The 18,167-nt window shown below is 39.3% G+C and overlaps 1 protein-coding gene across 4 annotated transcripts; it reads right to left on the bottom strand.

Moving 5' to 3' along the window:
* Window positions 1-65: 65 nt before the first annotated feature.
* On the bottom strand, window positions 66-16,558 carry LOC136432135 (Golgi-associated PDZ and coiled-coil motif-containing protein-like). 4 transcript variants are annotated; one of them, XM_066423145.1, is made up of 10 exons: window positions 16,104-16,558; window positions 8,057-8,221; window positions 7,079-7,162; window positions 6,367-6,542; window positions 5,798-5,963; window positions 5,360-5,455; window positions 4,944-5,108; window positions 4,440-4,531; window positions 3,427-3,459; window positions 66-3,039 (listed from the first exon to the last, which is right to left on the bottom strand). In XM_066423145.1, exons 1-10 carry the CDS (start codon window positions 16,317-16,319, stop codon window positions 2,550-2,552), a joined length of 1,683 nt encoding a protein of 560 aa, XP_066279242.1. In that variant the 5' UTR covers window positions 16,320-16,558; the 3' UTR covers window positions 66-2,549. The 4 variants fall into 4 exon arrangements, with proteins under 4 accessions (XP_066279242.1, XP_066279249.1, XP_066279258.1 ...); XM_066423152.1 differs by lacking the exon at window positions 3,427-3,459 and having other exon boundaries at window positions 16,104-16,555; XM_066423161.1 differs by lacking the exon at window positions 7,079-7,162 and having other exon boundaries at window positions 16,104-16,555.
* Between the last annotated feature and the right edge of the window lie 1,609 nt (window positions 16,559-18,167).

The raw sequence follows: 18,167 nt of genomic DNA, 5'->3' as shown, positions 1-18,167 counted from the left end.
CTTTCTGTCTTTGTTCCAATGCTTTCAATATTTTCCATAACATTACAAAAAGACAAGAACACTCATTCCTCAAACAAATACTGCAGCTTTAATTTGCTCTGTGTTGCCCATAAAATGACCATGTGGTATACAAGTGATAGCATGTACAGTACAAAAGCAATGGCATGCAATTTTACAGTACCCATACATTACACGTATGTAGCCTGGTTATCCAAACCCTTAAAGCCAGCAAGTATAAATTACAAAAATTATCAATCATCATAAAATAAACTCCATTAACCAACTTTAAATATGACAATGAAATAATAGACAATCATCTGTTTGAATAATTCTGATATAAGGATCACCTTTAAATTCATTTTCAAATAGATTACTAGTATTCAAAACAAGAATAGGTTTTGAACAGTTTAGATTATACCACTACAGAATAGATAATCATGTCTTTTCCTATCTAGTTATTGGTATTTTCAATAATGATAGCAGGGAAGCTATATAGTATCTAAAGAAAACATATCCTAAGTATGACTGCTACATTTAGGATGCATTTACTAGTAAAAGACAATGCTTAAGCAATAAACAGATGTACCTATCAATACATACAAGACCAGCATGTCAATATTACATATACTATCTCATGAAAATCTAAATGCATCAGCAAAACCCACAACGCTTCAGTGTTTGACTTTAAAATTGCTAACAGTTGGGTTTATATTACATGGAACTATACACAAAGATCCAGCTAGCTTACTGTGGTACAATAAAGCTGGGAGCTAATATCCATAGCTTAAAACTAGTACTTGATTGAAGCTAAATAGACATGTTGGGCAATTTTCCTGACAGGTTCTTAACATTTAGTTTACACACAAGTTGGTACTCAAGAGTCAAGACTTAAACAATTTACCTTCGGTCACAAATGTTTTCAGATTCAGAGTTGTTGTGTTTGCTTTACAACAGTACCGGTACTTAAACATTCATCTACAACTACCATGATGACAGTATGAATAAACAGTGTAAACTCAGTAACGAAAATTTACTGATGTAGATTTAGTGCAATCTGATCTTTTTTATTCCCATTATAAAATGCACACCACCTATCTCAGAAATGTACAAACCATGTCTGATATTATATTCTGGGCTTCATGATCAGATCTATACAAATATGCAATGAGCTATGGGCAAGGCACCAACAGTCTGCAACATACATGTACATACTTCTATCTAGAACATGTATCAAACACTGTACACATACTGGAATGTACATAATAACAGCAGAGATTGGGACTTGTAATTACACAATCCACCATATATCTGTATATATATTTTAGCAATATTCCCAATTTGTAAAATTACAACAAGACAATGCTCTGGCCTGGCCCATGTCAGTTCAATCCTGTAGCTAAACACTGTCACTGGGCAATCCATGCATGTCTTTCAAAATGTTGGAGTTTGTCTATGAAATCCCCGGCCTATGTATGCCCCCAACCAAAGGATTGAATGGTGCTTCAACTTGTCATTAGCTGGTATCATCTTATAAATTATGATCAACAATTTTTTCCCAGCATCAGTTTATGTCTACTTACATCTGCATGTCACATCACTAGCCCAAGTTTGACTACATCAAGAAATTACATCCTTTCCCCATATACAAGACTTGTTTGCTTACATAAATACATAACAGCATGACATGTACAATGTATGTGTGTTCCATTCCATGCTTGTGATTCTTGTAGGATGTGTTAAATGCCTTTAAAACAGTCTTAAGTGAGCTATAACACAGTGTGTTGATGTGTGTGTGAGTTTGAGTACATTAGGTGGCACCAATACAGCATGATTATAGGCATGGCACAAGCAGTTAAGTACTGAATTATTACACAAACTAAGTACCAATTCATTTTTACATTCATTGATACACATACATGTACCCCACTTTATGAAAATATTAGAAAGGTCTAGCTATGAATTAATGTGTAATCATAGTACAGCCAATAAGCATTACAATTTGACCCTGTCACCTTGTTTTTTGTGTAGCATCAAGTAACATTAAAAGTTCTTGGATAACCATAAATTCTCATCTTTTTCAGATACATCAGATCTTTTTACTTTCATCATGATATAACAATACAACTTTCCATTTTACAGACATAACTACAAAACAGCTAAAATGGGTAAAATTTGTGAATTCTAGGACGTCTCAGTTCAGTGTTGAATTGACTGTTTACATTTTACGATTCAATTTTTATCTATACACAAAGTATAAGATGATTGTAGAGCTCATTCTCTGCATTAACAGTGCATGGCACATTCAAACCCTCTGCTTTTTCTCAAGCCAAGGAATATTGTTTACCATTTGTAGAGATTTCAATTCAGGACAGTTTATGACTGCTCTAGAAAAAGTAGGGAGATGACCTTTTTGAAACAGCTCATAATTCAATTCCATATTTTTGATTGATAAAAAGAGTCTCCTGGATATCTTAAGATTTTTTTATGTCTTCCCCCTTATGTTGTTTTCTCATCCTTAAGTTGTGCCCTCCCTTTTTAACATGACACACCTATGAGGGGTGGAACAACTCTCTGTCATTTTGACCCATGACCTCTTGTTGTACAGCATTGGCCTGTAATGAGCCGACACTGAGAGTCTGCAAACCGGCGCCTCCTTGTTGCTGTGCAGAGTTCGGCACCGCGGCGAGTCCAGGCACTGCCTGGCCACTCCGTGGGTTCTCTACCGTCTGCGGTGGTGGAATGTAGTTCTGGATGTTTGTCGGGAGTTTGAATTTTCCTGTCTTGGCCGTTCGGGTCGAGTCTCCGGTTGCATTCTGGGACGGCTGCTCTGCAGCGCCGTGTGTGTGGTCGGCGTTGGGTTGAGACGGAGGTTCTGCATTGTGGGATGGCCCCACTGGTGCATGCTGGGAGCTAGTGCTTGGAGGGGGTCCCCCCTCCTCTGTTGTTGGGGTTCGCTGGGGTGTAGAGGGGCTGGACATGGTACCGTTCATCTGAGGAGGAGGGTTTTCTTCTTCACCCGTATCTCGGTAGAGTCGATACCTGGAGGAGCAATACATCAACAAAACATGCCATTTTTGTGTGGAAACACGATGAACTTTCACATTGAAAACATCCGCAGGACTTTATATGGCAGGTTTTGTGAAAGGTTACAACAAATGAGTTATTCAGTGTTGTAATTTCTAGTGGTATGAGGCAAGATCTAGAAGGCAGCTATTTGAAATATTTTTCTAGCCTAAATTTTTCCTCAGAATGTCTAACTATAGGGTGCACAATATCTTACAGTCCTCTTCTTTGCTATCTTATGAGCATATGAGTTTACACCTTATGATAGAAAGAATTAATCTCCACCTCATATGACACCAGGATAGAAGATAAAAAGCCAGAAGTTGTGAAATTGAGATCTACACCGATATGACTCCCACCTACCCAGCCTCATCCAAGGTTGGCAGGTCATGGGTTCTATTCCCACATCCAGCAGCAAAGGTTGATGGGAAATATTTGGATTCAGACTATGTCCCACATTTCTTTATAAAGCTCGTTTTTGTTTGGTTCAAGAAAGCATTTCTTCTTCTTCAAAAGAAAGCATTTTTGATCCACTTTAATACCATTTGATCTTTTTTCCTGTATCATTTTGTCACAGACTGTTTCTTATGTCAGTGACTCAGTGAAAACAAAAGTTGAAACTTTGTTTCGAAAAAGTAGTATAAATGGCTATATCACAATGATCTTATGCATGCACTTTTCATGCAGATGCTTGCGTTATCGATTTTTTTTTACAGCATGATTAGAAAAATGGTCATTCCAAGTGGCTTAAAACTAATGGCTCATTTAGCTACAAATCTCATTCTGTGTCACAGTCTTTCACCAGTATTAACAGCTAGGTTCTCATTGTACAAAAGGTTCAGAGAGTTTCTTATAAAAGCCACTTGAAAACGAAATATGCCCTTGATGAACAATGCAAAATGACCATGAAAAAACAAGCTTTTTTTGGAAAGAATTATGGTGCATAGTCTGGCAACATGCAAACAGGCAACAACAACCAAAGGCACTGTCATCAGTGTGTTATGAATTTGTCAAGGCAGGTTGGTTTGGTACAGTGAGAAAGTTGCATTAGTGCATTATCTATGTAATGAGTTCAAGTGCACAAAACAACCATGTCATGTATTAATATCTTTGCAGCATTAGTTATGAACAGCATTAGATATTATAAACGACAGTCAACACAACCATGCAGCCATCTTCAAAATCTTGTACATTGTAATAAGGCGTTAGAGGAAGTTAGCCCAACAAATGTTTCTTTTTTACTGTGACATACAATCAGGAACATTCTGACAAAAAAGCAACAATATTGGCTTTCATAATCAGTCAGTGACACCCAGCAAACAAAAGTAATGGTTGTTGTACTGCACTATAGTATAAGTAGATTTAATCACACTTACCTAAATCCATTTTCATCCACGTATTCTTCATTGTCATCATCAGAGTCAATGTCAGGTGCTACAAACACCACCTCCAGGGTGATCTCTCCAGTCTGGGGGGAGGGGGGCAGAGGGTTTATAAGCCATGCGGGGATAATGGTGTAGCAGGCCACAATGATATACCCCTGACTAGAATACATCCTGGTATATTGTGGCCAGGGTTATATTCGATTCTCCTACACCAGTAACACTAAATGACTTCCATAAGCTTGGACTTGATTATCCAAACGTGATACAAAATATTTGATTGGGTCTTCCAACAGTTTTTAACATGACATTCATGTCCAAGTATACCTACCAAAAATCTGTCACAAAGATACTTCAACTTATAAAAATTTGTGTGCATGCTGTACACTCTAAAATTCTTATATACTATGACAAACAGTTTTATTGTGAATCATTAAAGTTACAGGTCAAACTGTACTTTTGTTGGTGAAACAACTGAGAGGGCTGGTCCAACTGTACCTGCTGTGAGAGGATGCCGACTGCCTCCTGGTGCTTGGCGTTCCTGAGGTCCACACCGTTGACCGCTATGATGGCGTCGCCCACAAACAGATTCCTGCATCTCTCCGCTGGCTGTCCTTCATGGATCTCTGATATCAAGATGGGGACGCCATGTTCTCTGCCACCCTGCATAGCCAAGGTCAAGTTCTGGTCACTCATTTCCTAGGCCTTAATAATCTAATACATGTACATTACTTTGATTTGATTTTATTAGAATTGCAACGGTGCAATACACAGGCAGCTATTGCTGGTGTTGTAACCCACATACATATTCTTCAGAGAGAATAATTTGCAAAACACCTGTGAAGTGTACTAGTCTGACATCTCACAAGACAAACGGACCATACCATTCTATCCAAGGGGTGGTAGGTACTTACAGTGATGGATATGCCGAGTCCCTCCTCTGGCTCTTTCATCAGTTTGATAGTCCTGACGTCACCTATGCCCTGGGTGCGCCTCAGGTGCTGTGGGTCCTGGAGATGATACAGAAGAGGATATCTTAAGTCTTCAATACTTTATTTATGAAACACTTCTTGGGATTCCTCTATAATTTTAGTCGATATATTAAAATTGTACCTAGCTAATCAATATACATAAGTCTGGAACCAGCGTGAACCCCCTGAAGATTAGCCAGCTGCTGCCCACCCGTGTCAGGGACACTGGCAGCAGTGTAATCAAAAATGGATACTACAGGATACTATTATGGAGGTACCAGTTTATGGTAGACATGCATGAATATTGTCTCTTGTCTTTTTTGCTACTGCACCACACTAGGAGTTGCCTTTGGCAATCTTCAGAGCCATTGTCTAACTCACATGTCCGGGCGGCGCCGGGAGCTGGCGTAGAGGGCTGTGGCGACCGCGGCAGGCTCGGATGACTGTCTTGTGCCTGTGGAGGTGGATCTCCGCCTCCAGTTGGTTCCAGAGTTTGTCGTGTTCCGCTCCCTTCATGTCGCGACCCAGCAGTTGGATCTGTTGAATTCTGGGAGAAAGGAAAACAGTGAAAAAGTCTGCAACAATGATGTGTGGTGTTTTTCTCTCGATATTCAAAAATAATATTGTAGGAGGACAAGCTAGAGGGTACATTTGTCAGATTTTTATTCAAAATAGCAACTTTGCAGCCTCAGTCGGAATCAAAACTCTGAGGTAAAAACAGATACATGTACATGCAAGCCTGAAATAGACACATGCAAGCCTGAAATAATAAACAGTTTCTTTCAGTATTACAGGAATGACAATGATCAGATATATATTAACAGAAAACAAAACCTAGCTGTCAGCAAATTTCACCTCAACATGTCTTTCAGGCCAAAATCAAAATGTGTCAGACTTTTAAACTCATAGAACTGCCCTCTAGAGGTTTGACATGGTATTGCAACACCAACCTGCCAGCCAGTTCCTTGTCCAGGTACTTTGCAGCAAGTCTGGCACCGTAGACCTCCGACTGTAGAGCGTGGATCTGCTGGCGTAGCTCAATGTTTTCCTTCCGTAGCTCCTTCACTTCTGCTTCCAGGTTGGCCTCCTTCATGGCATCGTTCTTAAACTGTTCCATTTCACTTTCCTGGCGAGGTTAGAGGTCAATACAAGCTATGTCAATCCATATCACATCAGTAATCGCACTAGTTTTAGTAGAAAAAGGTGAAGTGTGAACACACAAAAAAAGGGGGAGGTTCTGTAGGTCATGTCATAAAGTCATGTTCCACCTGGCCAGAAAAAAGTGAATATTTCAGAAGGCTGGCAAGTTTGCATGTTTGTATAAGAATAAGAACCGCATTGATAATCACATCGAGGAGGTTGAATTAAAAAACTGTAAATCCATTTATTTTCACGGTAGGACCGAAAAGCAGGTTTTCGTGCTGTATGAAGTTCATGGTTGAAGGAATTCTGTAGTGCAGTAGAAATACAAAACACATATTCATGCTGTTATGACTTTGCCGTAAGAGATCCCCACGAAAACTGCCAAAATAAAACCACCACAAACATTTCAAAATTGACAGTATGACCTCCTTGATGACATTATTACAACCTTACAGGAAGATGTGACCTTCACCTTTTAACCTTTCACCCCAACTCATCACAACCTAAGGTCACACCCACCAGGCTTGCCAAAAACAGCAGAGCATCTGATTGGTCAGACCGATCACCTGACTTCTTCTGAACCTCCTCCTGAATATCATGGAACTGCAAGGTCAAAGTAGAAGATTTTGAAGGTCAAATCTTGCTCCAGGTTGATGGGTTTATCCCTTTGACTGACAGCACCAGGAAATTGTATTTACAGGAAGTAGCCACTCTGTCTAAATGACTTGCCAGCCTTGAAAAATCTACACTAAGTCACTTCTACAAATCATCTTACTCTAAGGCTCCAGTGAGCAAGAAAAAAAATGACAGGTACAAAACTCTGAAGAGAGAATTTAGCAATTCAATACACTAAGTTGTGGGTACAAAACAGAGAAGGTAAAAACAATCTTCCTGAATGATTTTGAAATGGAATAGCCAATGATCATGAATGTGATACTCATCAAAAGTAATTGAAAGTGGAAGCTTTTACATGATACACTTATAACACATGTATTTTACATGGCACTGCATTATTTACATGCAGCCTTGAAAGCAATGATGATAAATATGCCTGACAACGTTTGAGTGGTCCCATGGGAACATGCTCCAGTTTAGTGTTCAGTCCTCACCAACTTGGCCTTGATGGCATCTGAGTCTACATGGACACCTGACACAGTGATCTTATGCATGCACTCTTCAGTGTAATCAAATTTTTGTTACAGCATGATTTGAAAAAAAGTCATTTCTAGTGGCTTAAAACTTACAGTTCATTTGCTTGCTACAAATCTCATTCTGTGGCACAGTCTGTCACTAGTATAAACAGCTAGGTTTGCTTACATCGTACAAATGGTTAAGCTTAAGGCTAAAATGACAATGTTTGAGTAGTCCCATTAGCCCGAGCGTCATCCTATTTCAGTTCCAGGCTTTATCTTCAAGGTAGAGCCTGGAACCGAAACAGGCTGACACTCAAGCTATGGTCCCATGGGAACATGCTTCGGTTTGGTGTTCAATCCTCACCAACTTGGCCTTGATGGCATCAGAGTCGACGTGGACACCTGACTTGGAGTGCAGCTGCAGCTGTACGGCATGCAGCTGCAGCAGCTGGTTGTGCAGCTCCTTCTCCAGGATAGACTTGGTAGCACGGACTTCGCACAGGTCTGAACGCAGGTCCACAAGCTGCGCCTGAAGTAACAGAGAACATGAATCTCAGGGTTATTTTCACACAATCTGTGTAGGAAACGTGATCATGTCAGCTCTCCTGATGACATGTATACACTTTTGATACGCATATACTGTATTGATATCGATGAAACTTTATAAACTTATATGGAGAACATATGTGTATACGTGTATGATGAAATGCCATGTAGTAGAAATAATTTTACCATTGCATTTTTGTAAGCAAATTTTTAATGTTATGGAGCAAACCAATGTAAATACAACAAAATTCAAGCTTTTTAAAGCCTGCCGGTTGTGTAATAAAGATCAATTCAATCAATTCAATTCAATGTTGGAAGGAGGCACATCAGGGCTCTAAATTCATTTTTGGGACTAGGTGCACTGGTGCATCAAGCCTAAAAAATTATGTGCACAGGACATATTCTAATTTCACAACATAAAACAAAGTAGAATTTCAGCAAAACTTTAAAATCAAAAACCTTATACTACTTCTAGTCAGAGCTTGAATCTGATTTTCTTTCTATCTTCTTAATATTAAATAAAGATTTAAACAAAGGTTTGATTATTTTTCCTGACAATCAAATGTCTAAAATATGCTATAAACTAAGTGTAAAATGATATCTATATTATTAACCAAACATCTAGGTACCACCACAGTCAAAACCTGTAGGTGTATAGCTCCAATTTTGGGTGCACAAAAGAATAAATGCACCCAGTATTTTGTACACTCTGTGCACAGAGGAATAATGTGGTTAAACTTTAAAGGCTCACTAAACATTTTGTCTCTGTTGTAAAAATGTATTCACATGTTCGAAAATACATTTATTGTCCTACAGACCACTTAAGTGTTGAGCATCCAATGTTGAATAAACCACAAAATTAACTGTCACAGTTTACTTTTATCACACACTATGTACAGCATATCAATATTGACGTTCTCACAAGCCTGCAAATCAATCCTTAGGTCTGAAAACAAAGCACACTATTTACTTATTGATTTTGTCGCTGGCTGGGAAATGGCAAAGCTATCAGAACTCATCACTTCTACATAAGATTGTCTGTCAGGTCCCCAAGCTTTCATGATTATTATTGAGCGAGATAGATTTCCCAGCTTGCACACCCAAGATACCACGAAATCCCTTGGAAATCAATATCTACCAAGGGTTCGGCAGAACGCACTTATCTGTAAGGCTGGTAATAGTGGCTGATGTTGCCATAATGGCGGCCATGAAAATGTCTCCGCGGTGGTAAATTTTTCGCAAATAATGACGCCAGTTGGTGCTACAGGCCCGTTCACACTTGTGCGTATATTCAAGTCCGTATGAGTTGCGGATTAATATCTTTTGGTTTAAGTAATTATATAGTTTGTGGGGAAGAATTTGTTTTCTAATTTGAGCCGCTGCTGTACAGCCTGGTTATTGAATCGACTTTTTCAGCCGTAAACTTAACCTAATCCAAAAAAATGTCAAGACAGAAATCATACGCACTTGAATAGCACACAAGTGTGAATGGCCCTTAAGATGTTGTGATATTCTCTGCAATATAGTGTTGGGCATGCAAACTTAGTTAATATCTGACTCGCGCCTTCAATACTGTTTGTACCCCTTATATATAGTGGGCATTAAAATGTCTGTGCTTTCAATTCGACACCATCACAATGTCAGAATTTATCAGCATTACACATTGTAGCCATAACTGGAAATTACTGGGGAATGCTTGTGTGATTAAATCATTTACTATGACACAAAATGTATGCAAACAGAAAGAAATTGCTGTAGAAACACAAGAGAACAATGGAGGGTACATCATTGTTATGGCCGATGACTGTTATGTGAAACGATTACATGTACCAACATCCTTTCGAGAATTATTGGGAAAACATATTAGAAGAAAGAGTTTTCCATACGGCAAGAACTGTAAAAAAAAACCCACATCTTGACTTAAATCTTTCTCATGTACGCTTCATTTCTTTTCTTTATTTCAGCATCAATAAGTATTCTACATGTTCACTTCCTGAACCTGGGATATAGAATTACCTTATACAGGTCTGTAAATGTGCCGGTCCAAATCAAGCCCTTTATTGATTTACAGACACTGTAGCTGCAAGGGTCTTATTTTCCTGGAGAACTTAAGAAAAATTACAGGGCAAGGAGCACCAAATCAAAGACCCACGGAAAATGACAGGATTTCCAGTTCAAAGGCCCTTATTTCTTTGTAACCCGCAGGGTCTTCAAAGTATTATTACATGTATAATTCAACTGTAACGTTGATGGCGTACTAAATCAGATTTTCTCCCTCTCAAGCCGAATACATTGCTTTTATGATCACAAGATATGCAGCTTTGTCCATGAATTATACATACAACGTTATTACACTTACCATAGCCTTAATTCATGTAACAGCACGGCACATTTTATTTCACGTCCGTCGTATGGACAATAACCTATCCTGACCGGACAGCTTGCCGGTAAACCCCCTTTGGAAAATTAATTGAATTATTACCCTTTACGCAGACAGTCTGCTAAGCTGACCTTTCTGAACATCTGTGCAATTTACTTCACTATTGGTGAAAATCAACACCGCCTTTAAACTTATAGGTATGGCATTATGCACAATTAAATATGATAACATAATATATGTCTAACAAGGTGCGCATGATAGTAATAAAAGACAATGATGAAGACCCAATTACTTGGTAAGATTCTACAAGAATAAGGCAATCATCGGGTGGGTTTCTGCTATTGGAAAATGAGGCTTTATTGGGATGTAATAGAAATCCAATACTGAGTGTTGGGAAAGCTCACTGCCGTGGGAATAGGTAATAAGAACTTGAAGTTTTGCTGTGCTTCTCGGAAATGGTTCGCTAGCGGCCAATTTACCATCTGGTTAAGATGCAGAATGAAACATGCGGAGGACTTCTGATATTTTTCTTTACACTTCTTTTCAATCTGTCTTTCTGTCCTACTTACCCACAACTTCTTGCCAGAAACACATCATTATAAATTTCACCTTCTTCAGCACCTTGCTTTCTGTTTCTATTTCTAACAAATTTATAGATAGCTTCCAGTCTACGTTCCTCAAAAATGCATAGAGGAAAATCTATGAGAAGTTTTGTTACATGTGTAAACACCTTTAGGTGCCTCTATACAACAGAAGTATAGACTTTTAGAATGGCTTAGACCAATATAATTTTCTGGGGTTGAAACTTGACATTACTTCATTACTTGGACCAAGGAGGTTAACCTCCTTAATTAGACTGACTTCGTCTTCTTGTGCAATTGATTATTTCTCAAAACTATCAGTATTACACCCCAGGTCGCAGCTACAAGGAACACGTACATGTAGCTGATCTTGAGGTGCATCGGACTTACAACATGTAGAAATACCATGGACAGAGTAACAACCTTGCCAATGGCTTTTGACACAGAAAGGAAGCTTGCAGCAGTATCATATTTTACACTTGCCACCTTCCTAGTTTCTTGGCATGAAACAGGGGTGTCCTCAAGACTGGGTCTCCTGGAAAAAAAGTAATTATCCTCAATGTACTGTAACTTGTATAAATGGGTTGTTTGGGCTTCAGCCAAAGCTCTGGGGTATTTGTGGGTGTACTGGTTATTATTGGCTGGGATATTGGAGTGCGTCTCTGTCACCTTAGAGGATGGACCAGTCCTTTGAGATCTCACCAATAAAGAATAAGTGATGGGAAGAATGAATTGAATGGGTGTGTCCAGGAAAGAACAAGGTCAGTGAGCATGAAAACTACATTTGTACATTCTAGCTATAAAGTATGAAATGAAGGTTTTAAAAATGCCAGACTACATCACAAGATAGCTCTGTTCCAAATGAGATTTCTTAAGTTTTACAGCTTCTCTGATCAAACTGGCCACAGTGCACTCTCTATTGCAGCAATCCAATGATTATACTGTCTGCTTAATCAAGGCTTTCCCTGACACCTGACATTCCATTAGTAATCTAGGTTTTTTTCAAATTAAAAGTGGTGTTCTTTCTACCAGTACCTACTGTACTTTCTTACTTCCTCCCTGAAGAGGCATAAGGCTATGACAACCAGTACCTGTGAGAAATTTTTTAGACAGTTTTTAATACTTTTAAAAACGGACTTGGCATTTCTACAACTAAAATATGTACAGCATGTTGTGACTACCACAATTGCAGTAATGGCCAAGGTCATCCCCAGTATTCACCTATGCCCGGACATACCTATGCCCGGAACTACTGGTACAACCTGACACCAGAGTTGAAAAACTGCTTTCAGTTTAAACACTGCTGTAGGCATGTTATGATTACATGAACATAAGGTCTTTCCCAGAAACTACAGGATATAAAACTAAAAAGCAGAAAACTGAAAAAGCTTTCAAATAGTTTAGCCCAGATACATTGTATGCGTTTCATTCATTTATGATGTGCTATAAGTACAGAAAAATGGATAGAGTGACAGTGGTGGTTTGTGGTTCCTGTCCAATCTCAAGTATGGGATGACTACACATGGCAAGTACATGTGTCATCTAAAGTCCCTAATTTGTGCAGGTATATTGTAGTAAGACATCAGGCTGTTTACCTTAATAGACATCTGGGAAACCAAAGAACCAATCAATCCCCAAGCCTACATGTTTAGAATTTTATAAAGATTTAAGACAGTTGATTATTTCCGCCATTAGGGAAATCTTGTTGGATTATGTAAGCTCTACAATCCTTCAACATTCCAACGTGTATTTTGTAAATATAGGACATACCAAGAGCAAATTGCCTGTAGTGTAGACACTTCTTTTGAATATTTTCTATTACAAATGTATCAGTTTTTTTAAGACGCCCGGCTAATTCTCTTGAAAGGACAAAAATGGACTGTCCTCAATATTCTGAACGTGTTCTAATTTGGCATCAACTAATTAAAATTTGACTGATTCTGACTTGAGAACTCATTGACAGTGCAAATACATGTACTAGCGATGTTTTCTAAGACTAGGCATGTACGTCCATATTCATTCTGACCAAGAAGAAATATAAGCAGTTCAGAACCAAACCAAAATCTTCAGAAATACCCCATGTGGCAGTAACTTAAGTAAATGCAAGTGAAGGTAATGCTGATGTGTGCTGCGAAGGTAACCCCTCCCACGACAAGACTTTCCACTTACCCAGTTACAGACTAGAGCCCTCCGGGCCTGGAGCAATCATACAGCACCAACCTTTATGATAAAAGGCTGCAGCCAGCAGCTGTATGAATCTATGATTGCTCGTGGTGCAATGACATTCATGCCCGTAGCCAGGATTTTCATTGGGGGGGGGTCTTTTCAATGTTTGAAGGACCAGCCAGCGCTGCAGGCGCGAGCTTTGTAGGGGGGTCTGGGGGTATGTCCCCCGGAAAATTAAAAAAATTGAACTTTCTGATAAGGCAGTGTTTTTGAGAGGATTTCAAAGAAAGAAATAAGAGACAAAGTAAGCAGTTTTTCTTGGATTCCAGCCCCACTGGTGATACAAATATGTCCACCTTGAAAAAAACCTTGGACGTTAAAAAGTGGACTTTCGAGCGTGTAAAACTTCAAAAATTGAACATTCTGAAAGGCCATTTCCTGTGTTTTTGAAAGGGTTTCAGAGGGAAAAATCAGAGCCAAAGTGAGCAGTTTTTCCTAGGATTCTAGCCTCTGTGGCCTTGCTGGTGATACAAATAAGTCCGCCTTGAAAAAAATCTTGAACATTAAAAAGTGGACCTTCAAGTCTTCTTTCGATCCCCCCGAACCCCCCCTGGCTACGGGCATGACGTTGGTACCAGAAGTCAGAGGAGGATAAAAGTTTTATTCTTGTGTCATTTCTGTTGACATTTTCATTAAGCTTTAGTGCAATTATGTTGTTACCAGAAGTCAGAAAAGGATAAAAGTTATATCATTTTATCATTTCTGTTGGCACAACACTCTCTCACCTTTAGCCTTACTTTCTAGAGCTATATACATAAATTACAAGCACAGCTGTTTTTGCACATGTCAGATTGCCCTGGTTTTCATAACTTAATATACATTCAGTCTTGTGAGATAGCATTGCCAAAAAAATGTCAATATCAAAACACCAGTTACTCTCCACACATTTAACCTTCTCCCTGCTGCTTGAACCCATAGCTAATACAAATGTGGTGCCAAAAAGGTTAACTTGGTCGGAGCAAGGTTAAATGTAAGTTATGTAACTGTAACAAGTTGTGGTGAACATCTCTATCAAGTTTCCCACAAGTTATTTTCAGTACTAAAAGGTTCATACCTGTTGTAGCTAAATGTGACTGGATGTAAAACACTTAACAGCAGGGCATGAAGCTGAGAGATTTATCACAGTCTGACAGTGTCTGTCTATTTTTATCAAATATATAATCACTCATCCCACAACACAACACACGACAGTGCACACGTACATGTATAAATTACCATAACATAGAAGATCACTGTCTGTGATTACCAGCCGGTAGACAAAAATCAAACAGGCAGAAGGGACTTACCGGTACTGGTAATCAGTCCCTACATCAGCCCTAGATTATATCCGGAGGTATGCCTGGCATAATGGATTTATATGATCTCGCTTTATCCATAAAAATATGAACATAGGGCTTTCAAACATAAAATGGTACATCTGATTCTATAAATTGTTGTGTTTTAGGTCGATTCCTGACAACATAATTTGTGGAAATTACACAAATTTTTTCCCAGGAATATTCAATACAAAAATGTGTACAAAATCTAAATAATGGAGGGAACTGTTAAATACCCTTAGCTTCAAGTTCATCAATAGCTGTTGGTACATTTGGAGACTATCACAAAACAATGATGCACAAAAGGGGGGATAGGTACAGCCTTTTATATCCTACCTGGGCCACTAAAACGTTTGATACAGGTGTTCCGCATCGTATGATAATTTTCCGTATCACACAGGGTTCTACTTGTATCACACAGGCTTCCAGAGAATATTCAGAATGCATTTCAAGTTCGCCGAGCGCGCGGCTGTACTGGATTCAGCTGTTGGAACTGCGGCTGTTACAATATTTTGTTCGAGGACACCAACTTTTCTCAACTTCTGGCGCATTTCGCATTGAATTGTGTGTTTTCTTGGGTGGGTATGACATAAATAAAATACAAGTTACAACATGTTGTATTCTGCATCACCCTCAGTCCCGACCATCCCGTGGGCCCGCGGTCGGGTCGTTACCTCTGGCCATACGGAATACTCCGTGTTGTATTCTATATGTACCTGGCACCTGCTGTTACAGGTGTGTGCACCTGGCAGGACTCTAAATTCACACCTGTGGCAACATTTACATCACATTAGCAGATCTGGTTACAGCCCTCACCGTCACTTACAGGTGTGCTTCATGTGTGTTGTAGATTTGGAAAACAACACTGTGGATGTAATATTATTGTTGTATTTCCTTGTCTTGTTTTCTAAAACAGAGCCCTTTTCATACACAGTATATATGCCACATCGGTAGCTTAAATCTCAATCAAGCACGTCCGTCTAAATCAAACAACCTAAGGCTGTTCGATATCTGTTGTAGTATATGACATTTTAGTGTCAAGATTATTCTAAAGCCACCAAATCGAGCTTCTTCCTGAGAATATAATTTGTAAGGGCATCGCTACACCTGGCTACGGCACCCGTCCATACTACAGATTTGACTTGGTCAAGACACCTCCAAATTTATATCATAAATCATAAAATCTTCGGCAATCGCGATCGCGTGTTCTTCTTGTAAACGTCGGACTATTTTCCATAATCGTACACATCAAACAAACGTTTTAAACCGTCGACCAGAAAATTGCAAGAAAACGAGCACAGGGTTGGTGTGAGCTGTGCACGGCAAACCACGGAAACGGAGACCGATCGGCGAAGGACTAACCTCAAGTTTGGCGTTGACTTGGAAGATTGTCTGCGCCTTGTGGCATAGCTGGGCGAAGGCCGAGCTCAACGCCGTCATCTTCTGCCGCCCCTCGAATGTGAGCTCGCACTGGTCCGGGTCCACCTCGCCCAGGAGCAGGTCCAGATCCACGAACGCCTTGTCGAACTCCTTCTCTAGAAGCTCCAGCCATCGGAACATCGTCGCCGCTGCCGCCATCTTGAATGAGGTTGTGTAAGGGGTTTCTGAGAATTCTCGTCTTCCCAAAGTTGTCGATACCCGTCTCTACCAGACTACCACTGACAATGGTTTCATTTGCAGGCGCAGTTATGACCAGTTATCTCCGGAGGGAGGAAATTTTCCCGTGAACTGTCTCTCCTGGCCAATCATTCCCTTCTACGATCCATACCCCAGTAGGAAGGCCTGGTGGATATCCCAAAAAAGTTCGTATGATGTGGAGAACAACTGTATTGTATGTTGATACTTGCCGTCTGCTTGAACCACCTTGGTTTGATCGACTCAATAACGCACACAATTTTTTTTCTGCAGTTTAAAAATCTAAGAATAATTGAGCTAAGATAACAATTTGCAAAAACCGCAACTTAGCGCCAAAGGCAATAAACGGCGATGTTTCTTGACATTTCTTATAATTTTACAGCTTTCAGTATTAACAATTTTAGCTGGACAAGAATATTTCAGTTGATACTAGCACATGACACAAGTAGTTAACGTTACAGCAAAATTATTTTTAAAAACGAATAAAGTCGGATTTTTAACATGTTACAATATTTTGCTTTATTTTTTAGGGTCTGAACATCAAATACAAATGTTTTTCTTTTCCTCACACTGCGTCCTTTAATAAGAGTGTGGCCTTCTATCATCCGCCACAGAATTTGCTTTTCGAGAGAGGTGAGAACATGAAAGCTACACCATGCGCCACTGAGAATATTCCCACTGGGCTGAATTGTTTTCACTTGTACGCACCACAAATAATGGGTGCTCGGAAGCCCCCACAAGACCCTAAGTATCTGAAGTTGTTGAAGAAGGTGAGAGCGCTTCAACACGCTAAACATCTTATAAAACCACTTCAACTTATCGAAATGGTTGCAAAGTATTACATGTCATTTTAGACGTATTTTCTATTCAAAATAAATTTAGCTGTATCTTCGTGGCTACCATTTCATCATGCATCTTGATAGTATACTTTAGGTTTGCTTGTCTTCACTGCCAACGCGGAAGTCTCGTAAGAAATGCGAACTCTCGCGAAGTGTGGTTACGAGAAGGTGCGGCCTGTCGTTTTCAATATAGTCGTTTGAAGGCGCTCCAGCAACGCCTGATGATTACGTTTTTATTTACAAACTGCCACTACTGGCTTGTGTCTTACGGGACGTTTACATACAGATGAAGGTTATGAATAACTTCATATTCACTTTCAGACCCACTTATAACATTACATGCAAATTGTACGGGTTTTGAATGACAACTTGATCTATCGTTTCGAAATTTGTCCCCAGACACATTTATTGTTTTACATTCCTGACACAGAATACTATCGTCGTTACCATTACATTGTATATTGTTTTAGAGCATTGGAATGCACATTATTAGATCGATTGTCTCCACTGTTATTCATGTTGTAGATTAGTTCTTTGAAATTGTTAGATATTAGAAATAGCCAATTGTTATGTATCTACAAATTGCGGCATTCCATATATTGTGCCTGATATATTCCCTTCCAGATCTCGGGCAAAAAATGGACAAAAACAAGTAACTACGATCCAGAACGAATAATGGCCGTGTTTTCTTTATTTACAACTGAGAATCATTGAATAGAAGGATAATGCTTCACATGGAGTTGGTTTATAGTAAGAGAAGTACATAACGGTCTCCTATGTCCATAAAATGGTTGAACTGTTATCGACAACGAAACCCGAAATGCCATTATACAAAAAATTAATGAACAATTCCTTCGACTGTCGACCGTTTATAGATTAAAGTTATGATGGAAGAGTCACCTTCCACTGAGCTTAATGCTTTGGACAGTGTGTGCGTAGGAAGATACCGTTA

This window comes from Branchiostoma lanceolatum, chromosome 1, assembly GCF_035083965.1.
Source record: "Branchiostoma lanceolatum isolate klBraLanc5 chromosome 1, klBraLanc5.hap2, whole genome shotgun sequence".
Taxonomy (NCBI): domain Eukaryota; kingdom Metazoa; phylum Chordata; class Leptocardii; order Amphioxiformes; family Branchiostomatidae; genus Branchiostoma; species Branchiostoma lanceolatum.
Note: the sequence above shows the minus strand (reverse complement) of the source record. Positions and strands in the feature narration are given on the sequence as shown.

What these genes read in the sequence shown, in the direction of transcription:
- LOC136432135 (XM_066423145.1), bottom strand. Translation starts at nt 16,319, where the DNA reads ATGGCGGCAGCGGCGACGATGTTCCGATGGCTGGAGCTTCTAGAGAAG. An exon ending in GACAAGGAACTGGCTGGCAG is followed by an intron (nt 5,964 to 6,366) that starts GTTGGTGTTGCA and finishes CCTTTCTCCCAG; the next exon opens with AATTCAACAGATCCAACTGC. An exon ending in TCGGCATCCTCTCACAGCAG is followed by an intron (nt 4,532 to 4,943) that starts GTACAGTTGGAC and finishes CCCTCCCCCCAG; the next exon opens with ACTGGAGAGATCACCCTGGA.